Source organism: Marmota flaviventris, chromosome 2 (assembly GCF_047511675.1).
Source record: "Marmota flaviventris isolate mMarFla1 chromosome 2, mMarFla1.hap1, whole genome shotgun sequence".
NCBI classification, from domain to species: Eukaryota; Metazoa; Chordata; class Mammalia; order Rodentia; family Sciuridae; genus Marmota; species Marmota flaviventris.
The window spans coordinates 203,197,819-203,219,413 of record NC_092499.1 but is presented as its reverse complement, the minus strand read 5'-3'; the positions used below and the strand labels follow the sequence as shown (position 1 = coordinate 203,219,413).

Sequence of the window (21,595 nt, the reverse complement as noted above, 5' to 3'; positions counted from 1 at the left end):
GGAGCGAATGCTGCCTGCCTGCAAAGTCCCTGAAAAGCCCACTCCACAGCCTCAACTTCCACTTGGCTTCCTCAGAAGCGCTGACCGGCACCCTTTACCTTCACAGAGCAGAGGTTTTGTAGTTTGTACTAACTGTCCCCTGCCTGCCTCTCCCAAGGGTATGGTCTATGACAGCAAGGACTCCCCTGTCCGTTCACCACACTTTTGCCATTATCTTGAAAGACACACCAAACAAGCAAATGTGGATTTTTCCCCCAAAGGAATGCTTTATTAACAAATTGACCATCGTTCATTTTAACAAGATACATCAGTGACCATTCCATTCCTACAACCTGCCTTCTCACCACACCCATTGACAGCTTTTAACCCTGGAAAAAGAACATTAAACAGTACTCTTTTCTGGCTCCTGCATCCTGTTGTGTGGTACAGTGCCCCTAGGGCATCTGATTCTACCAGACAGACCTGAGTACCCCCCTCCCCCGCCAGGGATGTACAGATGTGCACACAGCAGGCAAGGTCTTGATGCCCTGCCAAGAGCCACTAAGGCACATGGCTGTCCCTCCAGACCACCCCTCCCGACATACAGGGTCCCAGTGTGAGAGGCTACTAGGGTGTGGCAGTTTAAAAATGGGAAAGAAATCTTTGTAGCTCCTGAGAAAAGGTGACAGAGTTTCAGGTGATCCCAAAATTCCATCCCCAACCTGAAATGCAGAGCTGGTTCTGCTTCCCACTCATCCTATGTGCAGTGAACAGACAGGCAGGCAGGCAGGCAGGCAGGGAGGGAGACAGGGCTGTCTGCCAGTGCTATGCTGGCAGGTCAGGCCCAGGCAAGGCAGCACTGTGCAGGGGCACACCTTATTCAAAGGGTGCTGAAGACAGGCTCTCTCTCCACCTGGCCTCCCCCCAGAGGCCCAGCAGTCCTTTGGGCCAGAGTAGGGAGCCCATGGTAACTGCCAGTCTTTGAGAGAAGCAAGTTTTTGCACACAAGGAGAGAGGGCATTAGTGAATAAAACACACTAACCAATACAGGCAGTGTGTGACATAGGCCAGATGTAAAATTCTACACAGTGCTCAGAACCATTAATGAACCTCTTTTTACATATAAAAAGATTATAAACAAAGCATAAGGTGATGTAAGGCTTGAATTTCAGCTTGAGTCCAAAGAAATAACATTCTCTTAACGATGAGGCTAAAGCCGCTTTAACAAATTTTAATTTTTGAAAAGTTCATTGCATTTAAAAAATAGTGAATCTGCTTCTGTCAAAGCTAGGACATTAGTGTAACAATCAGGCAGCTGCTGACAATGTTTCCTTTCTGGGGTCTCAGAAAATGGACAGTTCTCTCATTCAGCATTTCCAGATAAAATGTGGCCAGGCAGTGCCCTGGGTGGTTATTTCTTTCTGTGAGTCAGGGAGGAGAAAGGGAGAACAGAAAATGCCACTCGTTTTATACTCAATATGTTTCTTCCCTCCATCCTAGTGAGCTCACAAAACTCCCAAAGGGAGTGTGGGCTTTGGCTCAGCACCCTCTGGACCTTCCACGCTGTCCACCTCCTGTGGCCCTGGCAAGGACAGCACAGCAATCTGCTGATCTACTGACTTCAGTGTAAACATCTATGCACAAGACTGCTCTCTAATCATGCGAAGGCAGCAGCCATATCTGCGTGTGAACGGGCACCAATGTCCTCGAAATCAGCTGCTGGCTTGCCCTGGCTGGTGGCTCCGTTGCTCAGCTGTGGTCATGATGATGAGGGTGTGCTTGCTATAGGTGATGCTGCTGCAGGCTTAGAAAGGTGCAGGTCCCGGCAGCGGCTGGTCACCACCCCCTGTCGGGGAAGGGAGGCTGGCACTGCCATTCTCTCTGCCACCTACAACCTTGGACTACAGAAGAGAAAAGAAAAGAAAACCTGAGAGAGCACACACACAAGGTCAGTCTGAGCCCATGCTCCACTTTCTACATAAGTTTATGCAACATGAACAATGCCCAGCAATGAAAAGGAATGAGTCGCTAGCAGGCAGTAGCCTGGGTGAATCCCCAGGGCCTTATGCAGAGTGAAGAGCCAATCCTAAAAGGCTACCTGCTGTGTGGTGCCATTTATGTGACATTCCTGAAATGACAAAATTAGAGACAGAGAACATATTAGGGGTTGGCAAAACAGGGGCAGGAGGAAGGTGAGCAGGGCTATAAGTGGCACAAGGCAATCCCGATGGGCATGGACACTGCACCACAGTTCTACGAGCTGTCACCAAGATGTTATCAGTGAAAGAAACCACATAAAATGCATAAAGAACTTGTCAGGGGGCTGGGGATGTGGCTCAAGCGGTAGCGCGCTCGCCTGGCATGCGTATGGCCCGGGTTCGATCCTTAGCACCACATACAAACAAAGATGTTGTGTCCGCCGAAAGCTAAAACATAAATATTAAAAAATTCTCTCTCTCTCTTAAAAAAAAAAAAAAGAATTGTTATCTTACTTACACTTCTGTACTTTAAAAAAAAAAGAACTTGTCAGCATGACTTCCTATAATAACCGAATCTACAATAACAAATAATGTGACAGGTCACACCGCATCCAGAGAACTGGACAGTCCAGGGACAATTACCTTTATGGTTCCCACTCGATCTTCAAACGACTTGAAGGTGGCAGAGTTCCTTTAGAGAAAGGGAAGAGGTATTTGGTGTCAAAAGCAGCTGCGTGCTGCCCTCCTCAATATGAAAGGCCTCAGGGCTGGGTTCTTGTCTAGAAGGAACCCTGACAGCATCCTGAGCTCTCATGGCAAAACTGACACTCCAAAAGGCAGGGCACCCTCTAGGAGTCCAGCCAGGATCATTCTAGGAGTTCCCCAGGTCAGAACAGAGGGCAACCATGCCCCACCATAGGGTCTGCCCCAGATATCACAGAGCCCCTGACTATGTCATGGGTGGGAGCCTGGTACATCCCTGCCTTACTCTGAATGATACCCTTGACTCTTCTGCACTGGGCTTATAGGAAGTCCAGGAGCCCTTCCTTATAACTCAGAGAAGACAAATGGGAGGAAAACCAACGACAGTTCTGCAACTACAGATGGGTGAGGAAGTAGAAAAGGAAGCAAGCCAGCCTGTACCACTGGCGCTCACACAACCAGATCCCCCAAAACAGTCTCCCTGATGAGGATGGGCTCTGCTGAGTTGCAGGGCCTGACTGAGCAGGTGAGGAACAGCAGATGGGGCTGCAGATGTCCCCATGCTGTGACTTGTGAGACCTCCAGAAAAAGCCCATTGCAGAGGGGCCAAGTTCCATGTGTAGCCTCTCCACCCTCTCCCTGACTCCATAGGCAACAGGGCCAGGATGTGGGAAGTTCAGGACAGGGGCCCAGTTTGACAAATGGTCTCCTCTGGTGGCCTCAGGATAAGAGCTTCACTTCCACTAGTTCTTCCTCATCAGCCTAGAGGGGTCTTCCCTAGCCCTTGACTGACAGGGGGATCCTAGATTTGGGGGATACAGGAAGTACAAGGTATAACTGGTGGGAGCTGCCCCAACCCCCACCCAGAGACACCGAGGCTCTGAAGCAACAGAAGGCACACGTTACCTCATGACTGGCATACTTATCGAGTGGCGGATGGAGTAGTTGCTGCTTGGAAGCATGGTGGAAGCAGAGAAGGAAGCAAGAGTTAGCACAGTGCACCAACCAGACTGGCAGGCACTTGCCAGCCTGGCTCACACAGAAACCAGCTTATCAGGGCAGGAGAGGTTGGACCCCATCCCCAGCAGAGTTGGACCAAGCTGCTAGCCCCTTCCACACAACACTCAGAAGGATAAACAATTCAAGGCTCCTCTCTCCCTGCTCCATGTGAGGTGCCCAAGTCCAGCCAGCAGTATGGCGCTGCCAAAGGACAGCATTAAAACAGGAAAACTCTAAAACAGACCTAGCCAGGGACTTTTTGTTGTTATTGTTGTTGTTGTGCTAGGGAGTCAACCCCAGGGCCTCAGATGTGTTAGGTGAACACTGTACCACTGAGCTACATCCCCAGCCCCTAGGCTTGGAGCTTGTGGAAAACCTTTAGTCCACCTGGCCTTCAGATAGCTTCACAGCAGAGTAAATGATCTCTGACAAGAGAAAAGTATCCAAACCAAGTTAAGGAAAAATATTCAAGCCACAGATTGTTCTGGATTTGACTCCAGACCTTCCAGTACCAGCCACAAAAGAGCATCACAGTGTAGAGTATTGGTGTTGGCCAAAAGGCACACTTTGTCAACAAAAGGGAGTAGTCCTAGGAAGGAGTATATAGGGCTCCAAGGTAACAAGTGAGACAAAACTCAATCTGAGGAACAGGACCTACATTTGATAGGACGGAGATAGAGCAAGAGAGCTGGTATCACCCTCCTTCACAAAAGTGCTTCTTTTCAGGAATGAACTCAGATGTAGACGCTGAGATGCAGTGCTTTGTAAGACTGGGTCAGCCTTCTCAGTGCTCAAGGAGCAGGCAGACAAGAATATCCAGAAACATTCAGAGGGAACAGAGATGCCAGGGAGGTCAGGGGAAGAGTCCCTCGATGGGACATGCTGCTGGCCAATACCCACACTGAAAGGATACTTCCATCATACCCACTCTCCCAGCTCCACCCGGCACAGCCTCCCAGGGGCCCTCCAGATGCCACCTGCCCTGACTCAAAGAAGCCTTCCAAGGTGCTCAGAGCCAGTCTTACCTAAAGGAATGTGAGAACGGATGAGCCCTGAAAGGTGGCAGTAGGAGAAAAGAAGGCAGCATTAGGTAAAGGAGGCAGAGTCACTGGAGACCCTCTGTAGCAGCCCCAGAGGCCAGGCTGGATACAGTGTGTAGAGGGGCACTCCACGACCACTCCTCCAGTGCTCATGCCAGCAGGACACATGGCCCCAAGAGGCTCCTGAGAGTACCACCAGCAACCGTATGACCCCATGCCTCTGCCTCCTGGGCATGGTTACCTGTACAAGAGGCTCTTGTGTCCATACCTGTTTGGAGGTTAAAGAGGGACAAAAACATGCCTGGAACACAAGTGCCCCACAAGCAGCACAAAGGTAAGAAATGTACCAAGAGCCTGCCAGGTTAAGCCAACACCCCACATCCACACAGTGGTCTGTGTTCTTCAAAACTGAAACGAAACAAGGAACACCTGTGGGCCAAGAACTTTTGCTCCAGGCTCTGTCACTACAGAGGCCAACTAGGAAACGTGTCCAAGGGCAGCTAGCTGCTGGCATGGGGCAATGCGGCCAGCTTCTCCTCTGTGGTATATCTAGACCCTCCCACTCCGAACTGCTGAAAGCCAAAAAAGTACACTCCCAACACAAGGAACCCATAGAAGAACAGGTTCACCACCCACAGTGGACACAGAATCTGCTCCTCTTGCCCAAGTTTCCCCAACCAGTAATGGGCCAGGCATAAACCATTCTCTGACCCAAATCCAATTCCCCTTCCTCCCCCTCATCACCTCAGGCCTATGGCACAACAGAGGCCTCTTAGGCCAGGGCTGCTCCGGGATGGGACATCATGGACATGGGCACTTGTCTCAAAGGTCTTGGAACCAAGGCTCAGGAAGGGCCTACAAGGGCCATGCACCCTAACCTTGTGCTCTCAGCCTCCTGGGTCCAAGGATCATCCTCAGAAAGCTCTGAGCTCTCAGTCTCAGTCTCTAAACAAGAAGACTGATGGCCCCTGTCACTTAGTGAGACAATGGTGATCCACCAAGGCCGTGAGAGGTCTGAATTCACACCACTACAAACTCCAAAAGAAGTACCCCCAAGGGAAGACTCAATAGCAAACAGAATACCCTTTAAGCACCTTGAATATAAATAATCAAATACAGAGAATTGGGTCCTCTGACTGTTCTAAGGTCCCTGCTTGTCTTAGTTGGCCCCAACAGGCTACAGTAGTGAGCTAGGCACTCAGAGCTGTGCCTGCATCACTACAAGGACCCTACTCATTGCCCACTACCAGAAGGTTACAAACCACGGGGTCAGTGGCAGACTTCAATTCTCAGAAAGAGCACAAGAAAACATCGGAAAGGAGGAGCAGAGAAATGAGAGTTATCTTTTGCTTCCGCAGAAAGGCGGGCCATATGAGGAAGATAGGGCTGCCTGGCTTGAAGCCACTGCCAAAAGCACCCAGGGCTCAACTCTCCCATCAAGCTTCCATCCAGGACACACTGAACAAAGGAAGGGAGGATGAGAATGAGCCAGCAGCCCAGAGAGAGTAAGAATGCTTCTTGCAGACATGAGGCTTAGCACAGTAGACGCTTAGCTCCTTACAAAGGTTCTGTGGTAAGATGGGCATTTTTAGGAAGGTACAGGCAGCAGCTCTCCACTGTGGCATTGGGACATCTCTACCTTACCTCCGTGGAGCAAGGCCAAGCCACCAGCACTATGTGACCATTAACTGTCACCAACTTACCACCATGCAGCTCAGGTGCCTAAGGAGGCATCCTAGGGAATAGCAGTGTGTTCTCATGAAGCCCAACAGGGGAGTCCCAGCAGACCTTCCCTCACTGTCAGCTCAGAGCTCCTCCTGGGTCTAGATCAGCTGTGGTGAGCAGAGCTGCATGCAGGGACCCCAGCCACTACATGGGAGCATGGTTAAAGTCTCAGTGTGGAGGTGCATGCTCAAGGGGAGACACACTAAGCAGCATTCGTGCAGCTTCTACTGGGTTAGACTTTTTTTTTGTACTGGGGATTGAACCTAGGGGTGCTTTGCTACTGAGCTACATCCTTTTTTGATACATGGTTTAGTACAAGTTGAATTAATCATTTTGAAATGAAATTAGTCGATTGTTAACAAGTCATTCTCACCACATCGTTGAAGTTGGCACCTAATTTGCGATCCTCCTGCCTCAGCCTCACAAGCGGCTGGGATTAGAGATGTGAGCCACCACACTTTGCCAAGGTTAGAAACTTCTAAAAATTAAAAGTTGAGGCAGTAGATTACCTCAAACAAACAAAAGATGAACACAGCTTCCGGGAAGAAGCCATCCCTTTTGCTTGGCAATGTGGTTCCTCAGGTATACAGATATCTTCCTCACTCCCAATTCAGAGTCAGGGAAGAATACTTATGCAGAAGAGGCCCCGCTAGGCAATTCCCAGGCTGGGAGGCAGGCAGGAAATGAGCCAGCCCAAGCAGAGACACAGGCCAGAGCAGTGAGGCCAGGCATTCAGAGCCACACCTGCATCACCAGCCCAGGGACCCTGCTCACTGCTCATGTCTGAGTCCCAAAATGGAAGAGGTAAGGAGCCAACAGCATACACAGAATGCTCAGCCACTAGATTCCTTTTTTTTTTTTTTTTTTTGTACTGAGGATTGAACTCAGGGGCACTCAACCATTGAGCCACATCCGCAGCCCTATTTTATTTAGAAACAGGATCTCACTGAGTTGTTAGTGCCTCGCCATTGCTGGGCTGGCTTTGAACTCATGATCCTCCTGCCTCAGCCTCACTGCGCCACTAGATTCTTGAGTGTGAGAATGGGCATCCAGAAGCTACCTTTGTCAGGGCTGGGGTGAGCTCAGAGACAAGGCCTGCTTAGCATGCTCAACACCCTGGGTTCCATCCCCAGCACCACAAAAAATAAAAGAATGAAAGAGGAGGACCAGAAATCTTTGACAGAATGAGGGCTGTCTGGGCTACAGGGAGGCAGGCCCTGCAATTCAGAAGTGAGGGGACTGGTCCTAAGCACAGCTAACAGGGCAAGGCAGGTGGCCCCCAGTGACAGGCCCAGGATGCTATGAGCATGAGACCCATAGCTCTCACACCCCACAAAGTAGGCTTGCACAGGCACACCCAGGAGGCAGCACACCAAGTTGCAGGACCTTGTCCTCAACAGCATGTATCAGAGGGGCCCAGGACAGGGAACTCGAAGCAAATGTACATAGTCTGGCTCACCCCCTCATTTCCTAGATTCTTTCCAGCTTGCTGAAGTACCTTTGATGGCCCCAAGGTTCCTACTGGCTCTGAGAGACAACACTCAGATGTGGGGTCTTCTGGTCCCTGACTGCACTTTCTGCACCCTGGCCCAGGCAGACACCTGAGCAAATACCAGACTGAAAGTCAGTACCAGAAACAGCTTGTGGTCTGCCCAGACTGAAATCCCATCCTGAACCTGGCCCTCGGCCCTATCACTGCCTCTCAACACAGCTCCAGAGAGAAAACCCTCCCCATCAGTCCTAAGTGTCAGAAGCTGTGAGTGGACTAGTGTCTATCCCTCTCTTAAAGAATAAAGAAATGGTCAAAGGCAGACAATAGGAGGCACAGGAACACCCCAAAGGTTCACATGCAGAACAGCCCAGGCTGGCATGGCCACTCCCAGGCTCTGGTCTAAGCCCTGGCTTCCCACAGGGCCTCTTCCTACTCCTCATCCCACTGCCTTGACCAGACCTTGAGGATCTCACCTCATGTCTCCAAGCTTCCTACTGATGGCAGAGCCCATGGTAGACAGGGCAGCAGATGTCTTCTGTCCTGCCTGTGAGAGGGTTTCCTGGGTCTTCTTGTAGCTAGGAAAAAGACACACCAGTTAGACAGACCAAACAGCAAGGACAGTCACAACCCATCACCAAGGAAACCCTCCCTGTAGCCCCGGAGAATAGCAACAGGAGAATACCCGAGGGAAAGGAAAAAAAAATACCCGAGGAGTGTGGCAGTGGCAAGCAGTGCTAAGGTGCTGTGGAGGGCAGCGCCCAGCTTCCTCCCTCACTGAAGTCTCACTTCCAACACTCAGAGCTGCAACCCCCACCTTGTGGGAAGACTTCACCTTACAATCCAACTTCCCCTACAATGCACCTGATACTTAGCCCCCTCTGTCGTCTTCTCATGGCACTTCTGACTGCTTGAAAATGACACCTGCCTGCTGCAGAGAAAACAGGTTCCAGAAGCCCTGGGTCTGGCTATACACCTGGGTGAGCAGTGCTAGAACAGAAGCCAAGAAAGTCCCTAGCTCTCTGCCCAAACAGGCAAATGCAGGCCCAAGGCTTCCCCTTCCTCTTCTCATGAGACTGTCTTCTGAGGGGAGAAAATGAAAGCTCACTGCACCCATTGAAGGGATGGGGGGTGGGGCAGCATCCGCAGTGCAGACTGGCACCTGTGGGGTGACCTCCAGACAAAGGAGCCCAAAGCAAAGACCTCCTCTCCAATCCCCTTTAGCCCCTTCCAGCATTCACCCACAGGAGGGCATATCCCATTGAGACCTGCTGGCATCGGCATCAGCAGGAAGGGTACAGGGTGGGCAGTTAGGATGCAGAGGCTGCAGGGATGGCAGGGACATAGGCCCACTGTGAAAGCCAACACCTGAGACTGCTGGCTCTAGTCCAGCAGCAACCACAAAAGACATGCAGCTTCTAACATGACAGAATCTGCCGCCAGACTCAACCAAAGCCTTAGGGACCACAGCTCAGTGTGGCAGCTAGGAAACGAGGCTGAGTAAAGGGTAGGGTGGGGCTCTCAAGGCTGATAGTATCACTGGGCCTATGTGAGGAGCTTCCTCTGGGAAACCCAGCTAAGCCTGAGGGAGCAATGACTGAGACCAGCCTTGCAGGAAGGCACAAGCTTCTGTCTCTATCAGTATCATCAGGCTGCAGGAGGCACCAGCAATGACCTTCTGAGCTCTTCTTCCCCCATCCTTCCCACTCCCAGTAGACTGCTATGAAAGCATCAATTGTCCTCCTTTGCCCTCCCAATAACTGTCACCCAGCAGGCCAGGAGACCACAACCCAGGGCAGGGGCAGGTCTGGCAGCATGCTATGCATGCAGCCCCAAGGACCAGCACTACGGCCTCCTGGACTGAGCTGGTAACCCCTGCTAGAACACACTCAAGGCCCAGCCACCTAAACCCTCTCCTGCCAAAGAAAGGGAAGCAAGACTCTTATAAGCCACAGAGTGAAGCTGAAACTAGGGTGTTCTCATCAAACACTAAGAACAAGGTAACCAAGGACTGGCAACATACAAATTCAGAAAACATTCCCCTCACTTTTCCCTGAAAAAACCAAACACACAAATCCACGTCAACATTCTGTGGTCTACGGAGTGAAGAGTCTAAAGTAGAGGATTTAAAGAAAAACCCTGGAGCTATGGGTGTGGGTGGCACAGCACTTGCCAAGCAGGCTTGAAGCTCTGGGTTTGATCCCCAGCACCAGAAGAAAACAAAAAATCCTCACAGAATCTCTATTTGTGGTCAAAGCGTGAAGCTGCAGAAACTGAGGATGGACAGAAAATGAGCACCTGCATCCAGGGCTGCAAAGGGCACAGAGGGTCCAGAGGCAAGGCAGCGAGCTGGTGAGCAACACCTCATGAGGAGCCACTGGTCCTGCAGTGCCATGAGCCAAGCTCACACCAAGACGGGCTCTCTAGCCCTCAGCACTTCTGGGTATGAGACAGGGGACACAAGAAGTCCCCTGTAGAAGTAGGAGCCTCAGGGCCAGGATGCAGCTGCCTGCACAGGTCTTTGCAGGACACCAATATCATTAGCCCCCACCCCACCCGCAGGCTCCCACACTGCAACTCCGATCTCTATACTCCTGGCTGAGGAGGGCAGGGACTCCACCTTTTTCATAGGTTCCAGTGCCTTGGGCCCATCAGGGGCCTCCGACACTCCCTAGAGACGTACGAAGTTGGCTATCATCACCACCTAACAAGATGGAGGCTGAGACCAGGAGGTTGAAGAGCAGAGCTAGAAAGCTTATTCAGGAGCTGTGCTGCTCCAATCAGCTCCTCTCTGTGAGTTATTTAAACCTTTAGAGAGTAGAGCTCAGGGTGTGTCCACTGGCCACTATGGAGATCTGGTGGATGTCCTTTTCCCTTCTTTTCTCCTGAGTTTCCCTTTTGAGGCTGCCCCAGTCCCACTCAGGCCAACTAGAGGAAACCAGCTCTCTGACCATAGCAACTAGTCCAATGAGACTCATACCTGGGCTACCTTGTTGTTGGTCACCAAGGATGAGTCTGGGGCTTCTCTGGCAGGAGAGTCCTCCCAGCTCCCCCTTTGGCCAATACTTTTTAGCATTCTGTCTGCTTTCTGTCACCTGTAGCCCAAAGAACTTAAAGTGGACCAAATAGTAACCAAGAGAGTGGTCTGCTCTTAGCATCAGGTTTTCAGGAAGATCCACCTACAAAAGGAACCTAACAAAGTGACGGTTTCATAACCAATGAATTGTGCTGCTGGCAGCAGCATAAGCTATGTGAGCATGGCACAGCTTCCTGAGGGCTAAACCCAGAGGTACAGACACACCATATGCTCAGCCACATTCCCACTCTACTCCTCCAGGGTGCTGCTGGCTGAAAAGAACCTATTATACACATGTGAGTCAGGAAAGCCATCAAGCTCATTCCTATCACCTTCCCTTGCAAAAGCTCCGGGAAGATGAATGCTGTCAACAACCCATCTCTTGCAGCATGATCAGGATAGATGCCCACCAGGCAGACACAGGACACCAATATCATCAGCCCCCACCCCGAGATGCTCTATCCTAGACTGTCAGTACACAAAGGCCCCTGGTTCCAGGTTCCAGAAGCATCACTATGACAACTCCCCCACACCAAGGGAACAGGTTCTCCCAGGGTAAGCTCTTGGAAAGAGGTATTTCACCTGAGTCATGGATTTGTCTCAGAGGGTCAGAAGCTATATGTCCTAAAGCTTTTTTGATTTCTGTAGTTCTGAGGACAGAACCCAGGGCCTCACACATGTTAAGTAAGTGCTCTTTCACCAGCTCCTTTTTTCACAAAGTTGCCCAGGCTGGCCTGCAACTTGCCATCCTCTTGACTCAACCTCCTGAGTAGGTGGGATTACTGGTGTGAGCCACCATGCCTGGCTCTCCTGAGCTCTTTGAGAAACTATGTGAGATAATTTCCCAGTAGCTCTTTATCAGGTGGCTGGACACACACAATAGGACAAGTTTCTCAAGACTACTTTTGGGTTGAGTCTGCCTTGTGAACCTGTCTGCATACTCTGACCCACAGATAACAGACTGTCTCCTCCCCAGGGACATTCTCAAAGTCACTGACTAGTGCAGCACTAACAACAGCCCACAGGTGCTCCTGGACACCTTGGGCAAATATCTGGCTGTTGAACCAAAGCACACAAACAGCCAGAGCTTCCTAGAGCCTGGCTCTCATGTGACATCAGACAGCAAAGGTCCACAGGCACAGCAAGCCAAACTGGTCCCTAAGAACCTTTGAGACTCAGTAGCAACATTTCCTCCCAGTCCAAATGTGGAAGGACCTTGTGCCTGCATTTTACAGCAATCATGAGAGCACATCTTCCCAAACAAGTGACGGAAAAGTCCCACATAAAAAGACGTCTGAGCCAGGTATGGTGGCACAAGCCTGTAATTGCAGCAACTTGGGAGGTGGAGGCAGAAGGACTGCAAGTTCAAAGCCAGCCTCAACAATTTAGCAAGATCTTATTTCAAAATTTAAAAAATATACATAGTAAAAAAGGCTGGGGATGTGGGCTGGGGATATAGCTCAGTTGGTAGAGTGCTCACCTCACATGCCCAAGGCCCTGGGTTCAATCCCCAGCACCCCACCACCACACACACACACACACACACACACACACACACACTCTCTCTCTCTCTCTCTCTCTCTCTCTCTCTCTCTCTCTCACATGGCTGGGGATGGCTCAATGGTTAAGTGCCCCATTGGTTCAATTGCAACTAAAAAAAAAAAAAAAAATCCACAAAAGAGATGTCTAAAGGCTGGGGTTGTGACTCAGTGGTAGAGCACTTGCCTAGCCCTGCACCATATTTAAAAAAAAAAAAAAACCCTAAATAAGCAAAATAAAGGTATTATGTCCATCCACAACTAAAAATATTGAGAGCAAAAGAGAGCTAGAGAGAGAGGGAGAGAGAGGTATCTGAATATCCTCTACCCAATTCAAAGACATTACAATCAGACTGGAGCACAGATAATTCATGCTAAATATTAGCATGTCATTTAACAATCAAAACAGCAGAAGTAACTGAACTACAGCTCTGATAAGACACACAAAGCTATTCATGTGTAATTCACCCTCCACTGACATGCAGCACCTCTCAGACCACAGGACTTCTTTGTGATCCCACAAGCACAGCTTAACCTCCCACCCACCCAAGAGCCCCTCAGTACAAATGAAGCTCTAAGACCCCAACAGCTGGAGTTTAGTCTGTGGGGGAAAGAGGACAACAAACAAGAATCCACCACCAGCAAAAGCACAGCAGATGGTCCTTGATAAAGCCAAGAGCACCTGCCCAGCTGAGGCCCCACATCTAAGGCATAGAAGCTTTAATGTGATCTGGTGGCTGAGTGAATTTCTTTCAGCTGCTATGCCCTTCCAAAGGGAGCTCAAAGGATAGTTTTATTTGTACTTGAGAGGAGAAAAATAGCCAGCATATGCTAAAATGCAGTTGGTGCCAAATGTGCACAACTTCCCCACCCCAGGGAGTCAGAAGGAGGAACGGAGGAAAGGGCTTGATGGCACAGGCACTCACAGGTCAGACTGGGTCACTTTCTCATTCCACTCTCCAAGTTTCTCAGAAGTTCTCACATAGCTAAAAACAGAAAGTCTGTGGTGAATATTTAGGATGATTTAACCTCGGGCTTTGAACTGCTGGTGAAACTTCTTCTGAAGACAGAAGGACTAGCTGGCAGGAGCACCTGCCCTCCAACCTGCCCCAGAACAAGCCAAGGCCAGCTAAGGCATTGGCAGAGCGGAGCACCAAGATGGCCTTGATCTTTTGTTGAGAAAGAAGGCTTCCAGAGGCAGTACTGCTCTGGGGAGCTGGGAGAGCATAGCTCTGAGCCCCAGAATGCTCTGACAGCCACCCTTTGGGACTCAAAACCTATAATATCCCAAGGCAGGAGTGTTGGGCTTCCACAACTGAGGTTTTGGAAATAAAACTTGTCCTGTCCTGTGAGACACAGCTTTCAGAAACATTTCATCTCCAAAGACATGCTGTGTCGAGAAGCCACGGGGCCAGGGCCATGACAGAAGACAGCAGAGGAAACATGTTCATGTCAGCAGACCTAGAAAACTCACTCTCGTTGAGGACCTAACAGGTGCTCTCTCTAATATGGACTCTGAAACACCTTCCTCTTGCCAACTTTTGCTTGGGCAACTAGCGTGTCCATTTACCTTTTGGAACATGTATACTCTAAGTAAATATGGGTATGATCCCTGACTCAAAGCCTCTGTCTAGCTGTTCCTAAGCAGACTTGCTCAATCCCTGTGGCTGAAAGTATCTGGTCTCCAAGTACTCATACTCTCCACCTGCAAGGCAGAGCCACTCTCTCCAACCAGCAGGGCATGCCCCCCAGGCATGGTACCTACGCGTTAGAGACCTGCACATCGTGCCAGCTCCTGGACAGGTTCTGCTTCAGCCCCCCCAAGGTAGAGAGGCCCAACCTCCTCTTCAGCTCTCCACAGTGCCTCTCCTTGGCTGCCAGGACCTGGCGTAGAGTGACAATTTCTTCTTCCACCTGCAAAGCACATAGTTGACATGATGGGCCATTGTTACTTCAGGAAGTGACCAACACCCTCATCCATGCTGCAATAACGTTTCTCAGAATTATGTAACAAATTTCTGCTTTCAAAAATATAACCTATTTTTAGGACTAGCATCTACAGCAGCATTTTTTTAATCTGACCAAGTTCCCCACTTCTGGTGAGGCTGTCATCAAAAGTCATCAAAGCAGTGAGAGGTATCTCAGGGTGACCAGGTGAGGCCTGTCAGAGCTCTTCCCAGGGAATGGGCATATGCATGAGAGAGAAGCAGCTTCTCCCACTGAGCTCTGGGTCTCAGCTTGGACACAGCAACATCTATGGGGGAATCCCCTATGCACTGAGAAGGAAGCAGAGCGGAAAGACTGAAGGGCAGAGACCCAGGTGACAGAAAAACATTCCTATGACAACACAAGTATTTCCGAGGCCAGCTCCAGACCCTGGCAAAAGCCAGTTACACAAGCCAGGCACCATGATACACTCCTGTAATCCCAGACCCTGTCTCTAAAGTGCCCTGGGTTCAATCATGGTACAAAAAAAAAAAAAAAAAGCCAGTAACACAGGCCAAAAAGTAAATTCTCTTTTGTGCTTAAGGCAGTTTTGAGTCAAGTAACACAAAGATTCCCGATAATAAGGACTTGAATTTTCTCAGGTCTTAAATTCAAAAATGAAAGAATTCTGAAGTGAGCATCCTTTGAAGCCAGTTTCTATGTTAAGCAGTTGTTATAAAAAACTCCCTTTCAGCCAGGTATGGTGGGGCACTCCTGTCACCCCTGCTGCTTGAGAGGCTAAGGCAGGCAGATCACTTGACCCAAGAGTTCAGGACCAGCCTGGGCAACACAGTAAGACCCTGTCCAAAAAAAAAACACACAAACAAACAAAAAAATCCCTTTCCTAAAAAGTGGGGGCAGGGCTGGGATTGTAGCTCAGTGGTAGAGCGCTTGACTAGCATGCATAAAGCATTGGATTCGATCCTCAGTATCACACAAGCATCACATAAAAATAAACAAGTAAAATAAAAGTACTTTGTTCATCTACAACTAAAAACAAATTTTGTAACAGGGCTAGGGTTGTAGCTCAGTAGTAGAGCACTTGCCTACCATGTGTGAGGTACTGGATTTGATCCTCAGCACGTTAAATAAATAAACGAAATAAAGGTATTATGTCCATTTACAACTAAAAAAAAAGCCAGCTTAGGGCCCACTTACTACTAGGTTTACTTTTTAGAAAACAATTCAAGCCAGGCACAGTTGCACATGCCTATAATCCCACTGGTTTGGGAGGAAGCTGAGGCAGGAGGACTGCAAGTTCAAAGCCAGCCTCAACAATTTAACGAGACCCTAAGCAACTCAGCAAGACCGTCTCAAAATAAAAAATAAAAAGGGCTGGGGATGTGGCTCAGTGGTTAAGCACCCCTGGGTTCAATTCCAAGTTAAAAAAAAAAAAAATTCAAATGCAATGACTGAAACAGGGTGCAAGAGCATGTAGTCTAATTGTCTTGGGGAGCATGCAAATTAAAACTTTTTTTTTTTTGAAAGGCTGCATTCTTTTGTTGTTGTTGTTGTTGCAGATGGACACAATACCTTTATTCTTTTTATGTGGTGCTGAGGATCGAACCCAGTGCGCACACATGCTAGGCAAGCACTCTACCACTGCTCTATGACCCCAGTCCTTGAAACTTTTAAATGACACAAAACCTCTTCATCTTGTAATTCAACTCTGAAAAACACTCTGTGGCTTCAGTTTCTAAACTGACACACTCTGAAATAAAAGCAAAATCTCTTTAAAGCCCATGCTATTTTTCCCTCATCCTCCTTTCAATCCAAAGATTTGAGACCATGATGTCCTCCTGGTCTCAAAGTTGGTCCAAAGACCAAGGTCCAACGGCTCAACTCGTTCTGCTTAGACTCAAGCCTGGTCCCAGAACACTCAGGACAGAGCTGCCCTCTGAAGACAGAGAGAGGCCTACACAAAGCGCAGAAGGAAGCCGACTGGGAGGGCTCTGAAGCATGACAGAAGCCCACGGCAAAGCGTGGAGCCTGCAGAGCCCCAATTCAGTCCAGATAGGCACCAAGGTTAGATATTTAACATTAAACTTGGCATCATGGATTGAAGTCAAACTCTTGGGAGTTGTCTTAAAAAATATAATTCAGGGGCTGGGGTTGTGGCTCAGTGGTAAAGCACTCGCCTAGCATGTGTGAGGCCCTGGGTTCAATCCTCAGCACCACATACAAATAGAGGAATTGTGTGCAACTACAACTAAAAATAAATAAACATTTAAAAATACACATATATATATAAGTCAGACAGCAGACCTTTGTTAGGAGAATTCAGGTTGATATCTGCCACGACAAAAATGGGGTCAGAAAGTGTCAAGTAACTGGGAAGTAAACAGGGTGGAGGTCTCCACCAGGAAGGAAGCAGGAGACTTTTGTTCTTAATTCCTATTTTACTCTTAAGGAACTCTTACCTTCAAAACAATAAAGTACCATCAAAACAAAATTAAGGCATATGTATTCCTAGGGTCTTAAAAACAACTGTCAAAGCCAGGTATAGTGACCATGCATATAATTCCACTACTCGGGAGGCAAAAGAAGGATGGCAAGTTCAATGCCAGCCTCAGCAACTTAGTGAGACCTTTTCTCAAAATAAAAAAGGGCTAGAGATGTGATGTCATTAAACACCTTTGGTATTCCTCGTACAAAAAAGAAAAGTTCCAGGCCAGCGTAGGCAAATTATGAAAGCTTGTCTCAAAATAAAAAATAAGAGGGGCTGTGGCACAGTGGTAAATCCCCAGTAACTCCCCTATAAAAAAGAAAAAAGAAAAAAAAAAAGGGAAAAAACACTGTCAAGTGTTAACTCCAATGGAGAACATCCCAGCAGACAGCATGCTCAGAGGTCAAACCTGAGTAGATGCTCCCCTAAAAACCTAAGTGCCAGGCAGAGGCAGTAGAGATTAGGGTCTACTTCTACCGCCAGTGGTTCTGAGTCTACTCCACAGAGTTGGGCACATAAGGAGATAAACATGTAATAGGTGGGAACACAGTAGGTGGGTAATCCCTCAGGGCAATTCCTTCAGACTATAGGCAGTGCTCTGGCTCCTCATTAATCCAAGATGGCCTGGACTCATGAACACCCCAGGACAGACAGCCAAATCACAGCACCTTGGCAAGCTCGGCCCTCAGCTCCTCCTCCTCAGCCTCCGTCAAACCCTCAACAGCAGGAGTCCGGGCAGTCACACCTGGGTCGACAGGGACATCGGTCATGAAGTCAGACAGCAGACCTTTGTTAGGAGAATTCAGGTTGATATCTGCCACAACAAAAATGGGGTCAGAAAATGTCAAGTAACTGGGAAGTAAACAGGGTGCAGTTCTCCACCAGAAAGGAAGCAGGAGTGATGGGACAGGTGACAGGTAGAGGGAAAGAGACTAGCAATGCCTCCTCTGTGAAAGACCTGTGAAGACAGCCTGGGCATCAGATGGAAGGCAGGTACTTCTCAAGCCACCTGAGAGGCAAACCTAATACCCCCAGTGCTGCTGGAGCACGCGAAATACTGGGCAAGGCAGCCAAACCCTGGTTTCCCTGTAAGAATACTATCTTCCAAGGCAGAAAACCCTGGCTATAAAGAAAGTGGCTGAATCTAACAGACTTTGCATTTTAGAGCAAAGGAGTTTAACATGGCCATAAACACACAAGCAACACCTTGCACTCAAATGGTCTGCCAGGGACATGCTAAAATTACAAGGAACATGTGTTAGTTATCCAGCCACTGCAAGAAACCAGCAAAACAAAAAACACCTTTGATGTCATTCTTGAACTCCATCCCACAGCCAGACATTAACACATGCAGAGGTGGGAAGGGGGCGTACTGCCTCCCCACACCTTGCCACACTGGATCATGTTCTAATTCCTGCAGTCGCTATTTTTCCTTCACATTAAGTGTATCTTCTTGTCTGCACTAAAGGCCCAGAAGACTCAACATAAGGAAAAACATTACTTCAGTTCTCTCCAACTACAAATATATGACTTATTGTTTAGTACTTTTTTATACAATCAACACTGAAAACATCTTCCCTCTTAACCAGCATTTTCTGTGAACAAAAGGCTTACAATAGTATGTTGTATTCCAATTAAAATAAAGGCATAAAGATTGGAAAGAAGGAAAAGTATCTTTAAATAAAGTAAAGTTTGTCAATTGTACAAATTCTAAAGAGTCTACTAAAAATAAACTGAATGCACTAAAACCAATGATGCTATATTTAAAGTAGTTAGCTGCTGGACAACATGGAGCATGCCTGTAATCCCAGCAGCTCAGGAGGCCAAGGCAAGAGGACTGCGAATTCAAAGCCAGCTTCAGCAACTTAGTGACACCCAGTTACAAAATAAAATATAAAAAGGGCTGGGGGTGGAGGATGCTGGGGTTGTGGCTCAGTGGAAGAGTGCTTGCCTACAAGTGTGAAGGCACTGGGTTAGATTCTCAACACCACATTAAAAATAAATAAATAAAATAAAGGTAGTGTGTCCATCTACAACTAAAAATAATTTTCAGAAGTAGTCATTAAAAGAAAAATAAAATTCAAAATATAGGGCTGGGAATGTGGCTTAGTGGTTGAGTGTCCCTGAGTTCAATCCCCAGTACCAAAAAGTAAAAGTAACTGGCTGCATCTTGTTTTCTTCACATGTCCCACACTGCTGAAGCTGCACATTTTTCTGGCACTCAACAAGTGCTTATGAAATAAAAGAAGTATTTCTTCTATCAATGATTCTAATTTTTAACTGAAATCAACCTACATTATTTTATTTCATCATTCACTGTATTGAGACTCAAGTTCAGTAAGAACCTAAAAATCACTACAAGTTTTCTCCCATATTTTAAGAAATGAAGCACTTTGACAGTTTCCCCTATAAAGCTAAAACTTGGTCCTATAGAAATCACCCCCAGATAGAAACCAAGATACTGAACTCATCACTAATCTACAGAAGGGATTAAAATCAGGAAAATATCTTACCAATGGTACTACAGAAAATAAGTGTAGAGGTGCTGCCATAGACAAAGATTAGTGAGCTAAACCGCAGGGGGTAGGTGAGTCTCAACTCTCAATGACTATACTCATCTACAAAATGAGGGTAACGCAAGGACCAATCTCAAAAGGTCACTCTGTAATAATAAATAAATAAATCACTTGAGAAACAGGTTTATGGTGGCTGTCTGACACATCATAAATGCTCAAGTGTTTTCTGTATTCCCATGATCAGAAAACTGTGATACTCACCTCAATTAAAGATGCAAGTAAAACATTAAAAAGTCATCTTAATTTATCAGAGCTGGAAATTCTACTCTCAACTATTTTGTATATAGCCACCAAAAGCAAGAAAACTTCCAAAATGTATCAGAACTCAGGAATTCCAATGATTAATTAATATGCTGATACAAGCCAAACAGTTAAAAAAAAAAAAAAAGCTTCCTGAACTTGTCAAAGTAGTTATATCTATGCAGTATTCAGCATCCCATTTCTAGAGCCCCAAATTGGAAGACATATTTGTACCATCTTCTCTAGATTTCAATTTCCCGGGCCAGGGCACACAACTGTAATTCTAGTGACTCTCGAGGCTAGGGCAGGAGGATCTTAGGTTGAAAACCAGCCTGGACAATTAGCGAGTCCCTAAGCAACTTAGTGACACCCTGTCTCAAAAAATACAAAGGAGGGGCTGGGGTTGTGGCTCAGCGGTACAGCGCCAGTGCGAGACCCTGGGTTCGTTCCTCAGCACCACATAAAAAGTAAATAAGTGAAATAAAGGTGTTGTGTCCAACTACAACTAAAAAATAAATATTTTTTTAAAAAACACAAAAGACTGGGGAATGTGGCTCAGTGGTAATCCGTCCCTGGGTTCAATCCCCAGTACCAACACACACACACACACACACACACACACACAAGATCTTAATTTCCTAGGCCCATTCCACACCCCTCAGTAGCCACCTCATACTGTCTGGGCGTCTGTTCTGGAAACAGGCCGGGTGTGCGGGGTGTGCCCCTGACTCACTCCAGCCTCTTCCCAGGAGGCAACCCCATGAGAGCCAGGAGCAGCGTTGCCACCCAAGGGGCGCGGCGCTCAACGCTGGTTCACCTCCTCTGGCCGCCAGGAGCCGCCCACGACACTAAGCCCGGGTCCAAGGCTACCTGGGTATCCCCGACGCCCTGCGCAGGGACGGAGGCGGGCACAGCCAACAAGGGCAGGGGGTGAATGATGCTGCGGAAGCCGCCCGGAGTGAGGGAAACCCAATTGAGAGGCGGGGGACGCCAGTCCCAGCGGAGGTCCGGAGGGCCGCTGGGGAGAAGCCGAAGATGCACACTGCGACCGTCGCGAGCAAGGAAGTCAGGGGCCCGCGGGTACTGCGGAGCCGCGGGGCTGTAGGGCAGAGGCTGAGGGGGCGGAGGGGGCAGAGGAGGCGGAGGGGCCCGAGCTGCCGAGAAGCGGGCCCCGGGAGGGGCGGGATGCGGGGCGGCCCGGGCCCGAGTACCTTGGCCGGCGGAGTCCATGTTCATGCGCCAGCCGGGCCGCACCTGGCGTCCGGGCTTGGGTCACCAGCACTACTGGTACCTAGGGGCGGCACCGGGAGTCGCCCACCAAGCACTCGAGAGCTAGCGGAACGATCCGCCCGCCGCGGCAGCACGTAATCATCGACGCGCCGACCCACTTCCGCTTATGCGCGTATTGCGCCTTCGTCCCGGCCCTACAGGCGGCGTCCAATGAGAGCAGTCTTTGGTCCCGTCTCCCTTTACCCGTGTGGCCCTGATAGGCCAAAGCTGCAGGCAAAGCCGGAAGTGGAGGCTGGAGGCGTCCCTCCCAGGTTGACTCCACCAGCGAGACGCACAGGTAGAACGGCTGTCAGAGCAGGAGCCCGGGAGAGGTGGGAAGCGGGAGGACCGTGTCTAACTTGGCGTATGACGCGAGGCGCTGAACCCACGGAACCATCGGGGCGTGTGTGCAGCTGCCCCCAGGGGCCTTGGCCGCGCACTTGGGCGGGTCAGACCCATGAGATCCTACCAAGGCCCAACCCTTGACTTGGGGGGGAGTCGGCCTCTCCACCCAACCCCCGCAAGTCTTTTTTGTCCTAGTTTTCTTTTTT

General features: G+C 48.9%; 1 protein-coding gene across 7 annotated transcripts; it reads right to left on the bottom strand.

Annotated features, from left to right (window-relative positions):
* Positions 1-242: 242 nt before the first annotated feature.
* Tpd52l2 (TPD52 like 2) lies at positions 243-21,157 on the bottom strand. Of its 7 annotated transcripts, none has more exons than XM_027954110.2 (8): positions 20,987-21,157; positions 17,628-17,773; positions 14,293-14,441; positions 13,454-13,513; positions 8,390-8,491; positions 3,567-3,608; positions 2,601-2,649; positions 243-1,880 (listed from the first exon to the last, which is right to left on the bottom strand). In XM_027954110.2, the coding sequence occupies exons 1-8, from the start codon at positions 21,009-21,011 to the stop codon at positions 1,785-1,787; spliced, it is 669 nt and encodes a 222-aa protein (XP_027809911.1). In that variant the 5' UTR covers positions 21,012-21,157; the 3' UTR covers positions 243-1,784. The 7 variants fall into 7 exon arrangements, with proteins under 7 accessions (XP_027809911.1, XP_027809913.1, XP_027809912.1 ...); XM_027954112.2 differs by having other exon boundaries at positions 17,628-17,704; XM_027954111.2 differs by lacking the exon at positions 3,567-3,608.
* Positions 21,158-21,595: the final 438 nt, after the last annotated feature.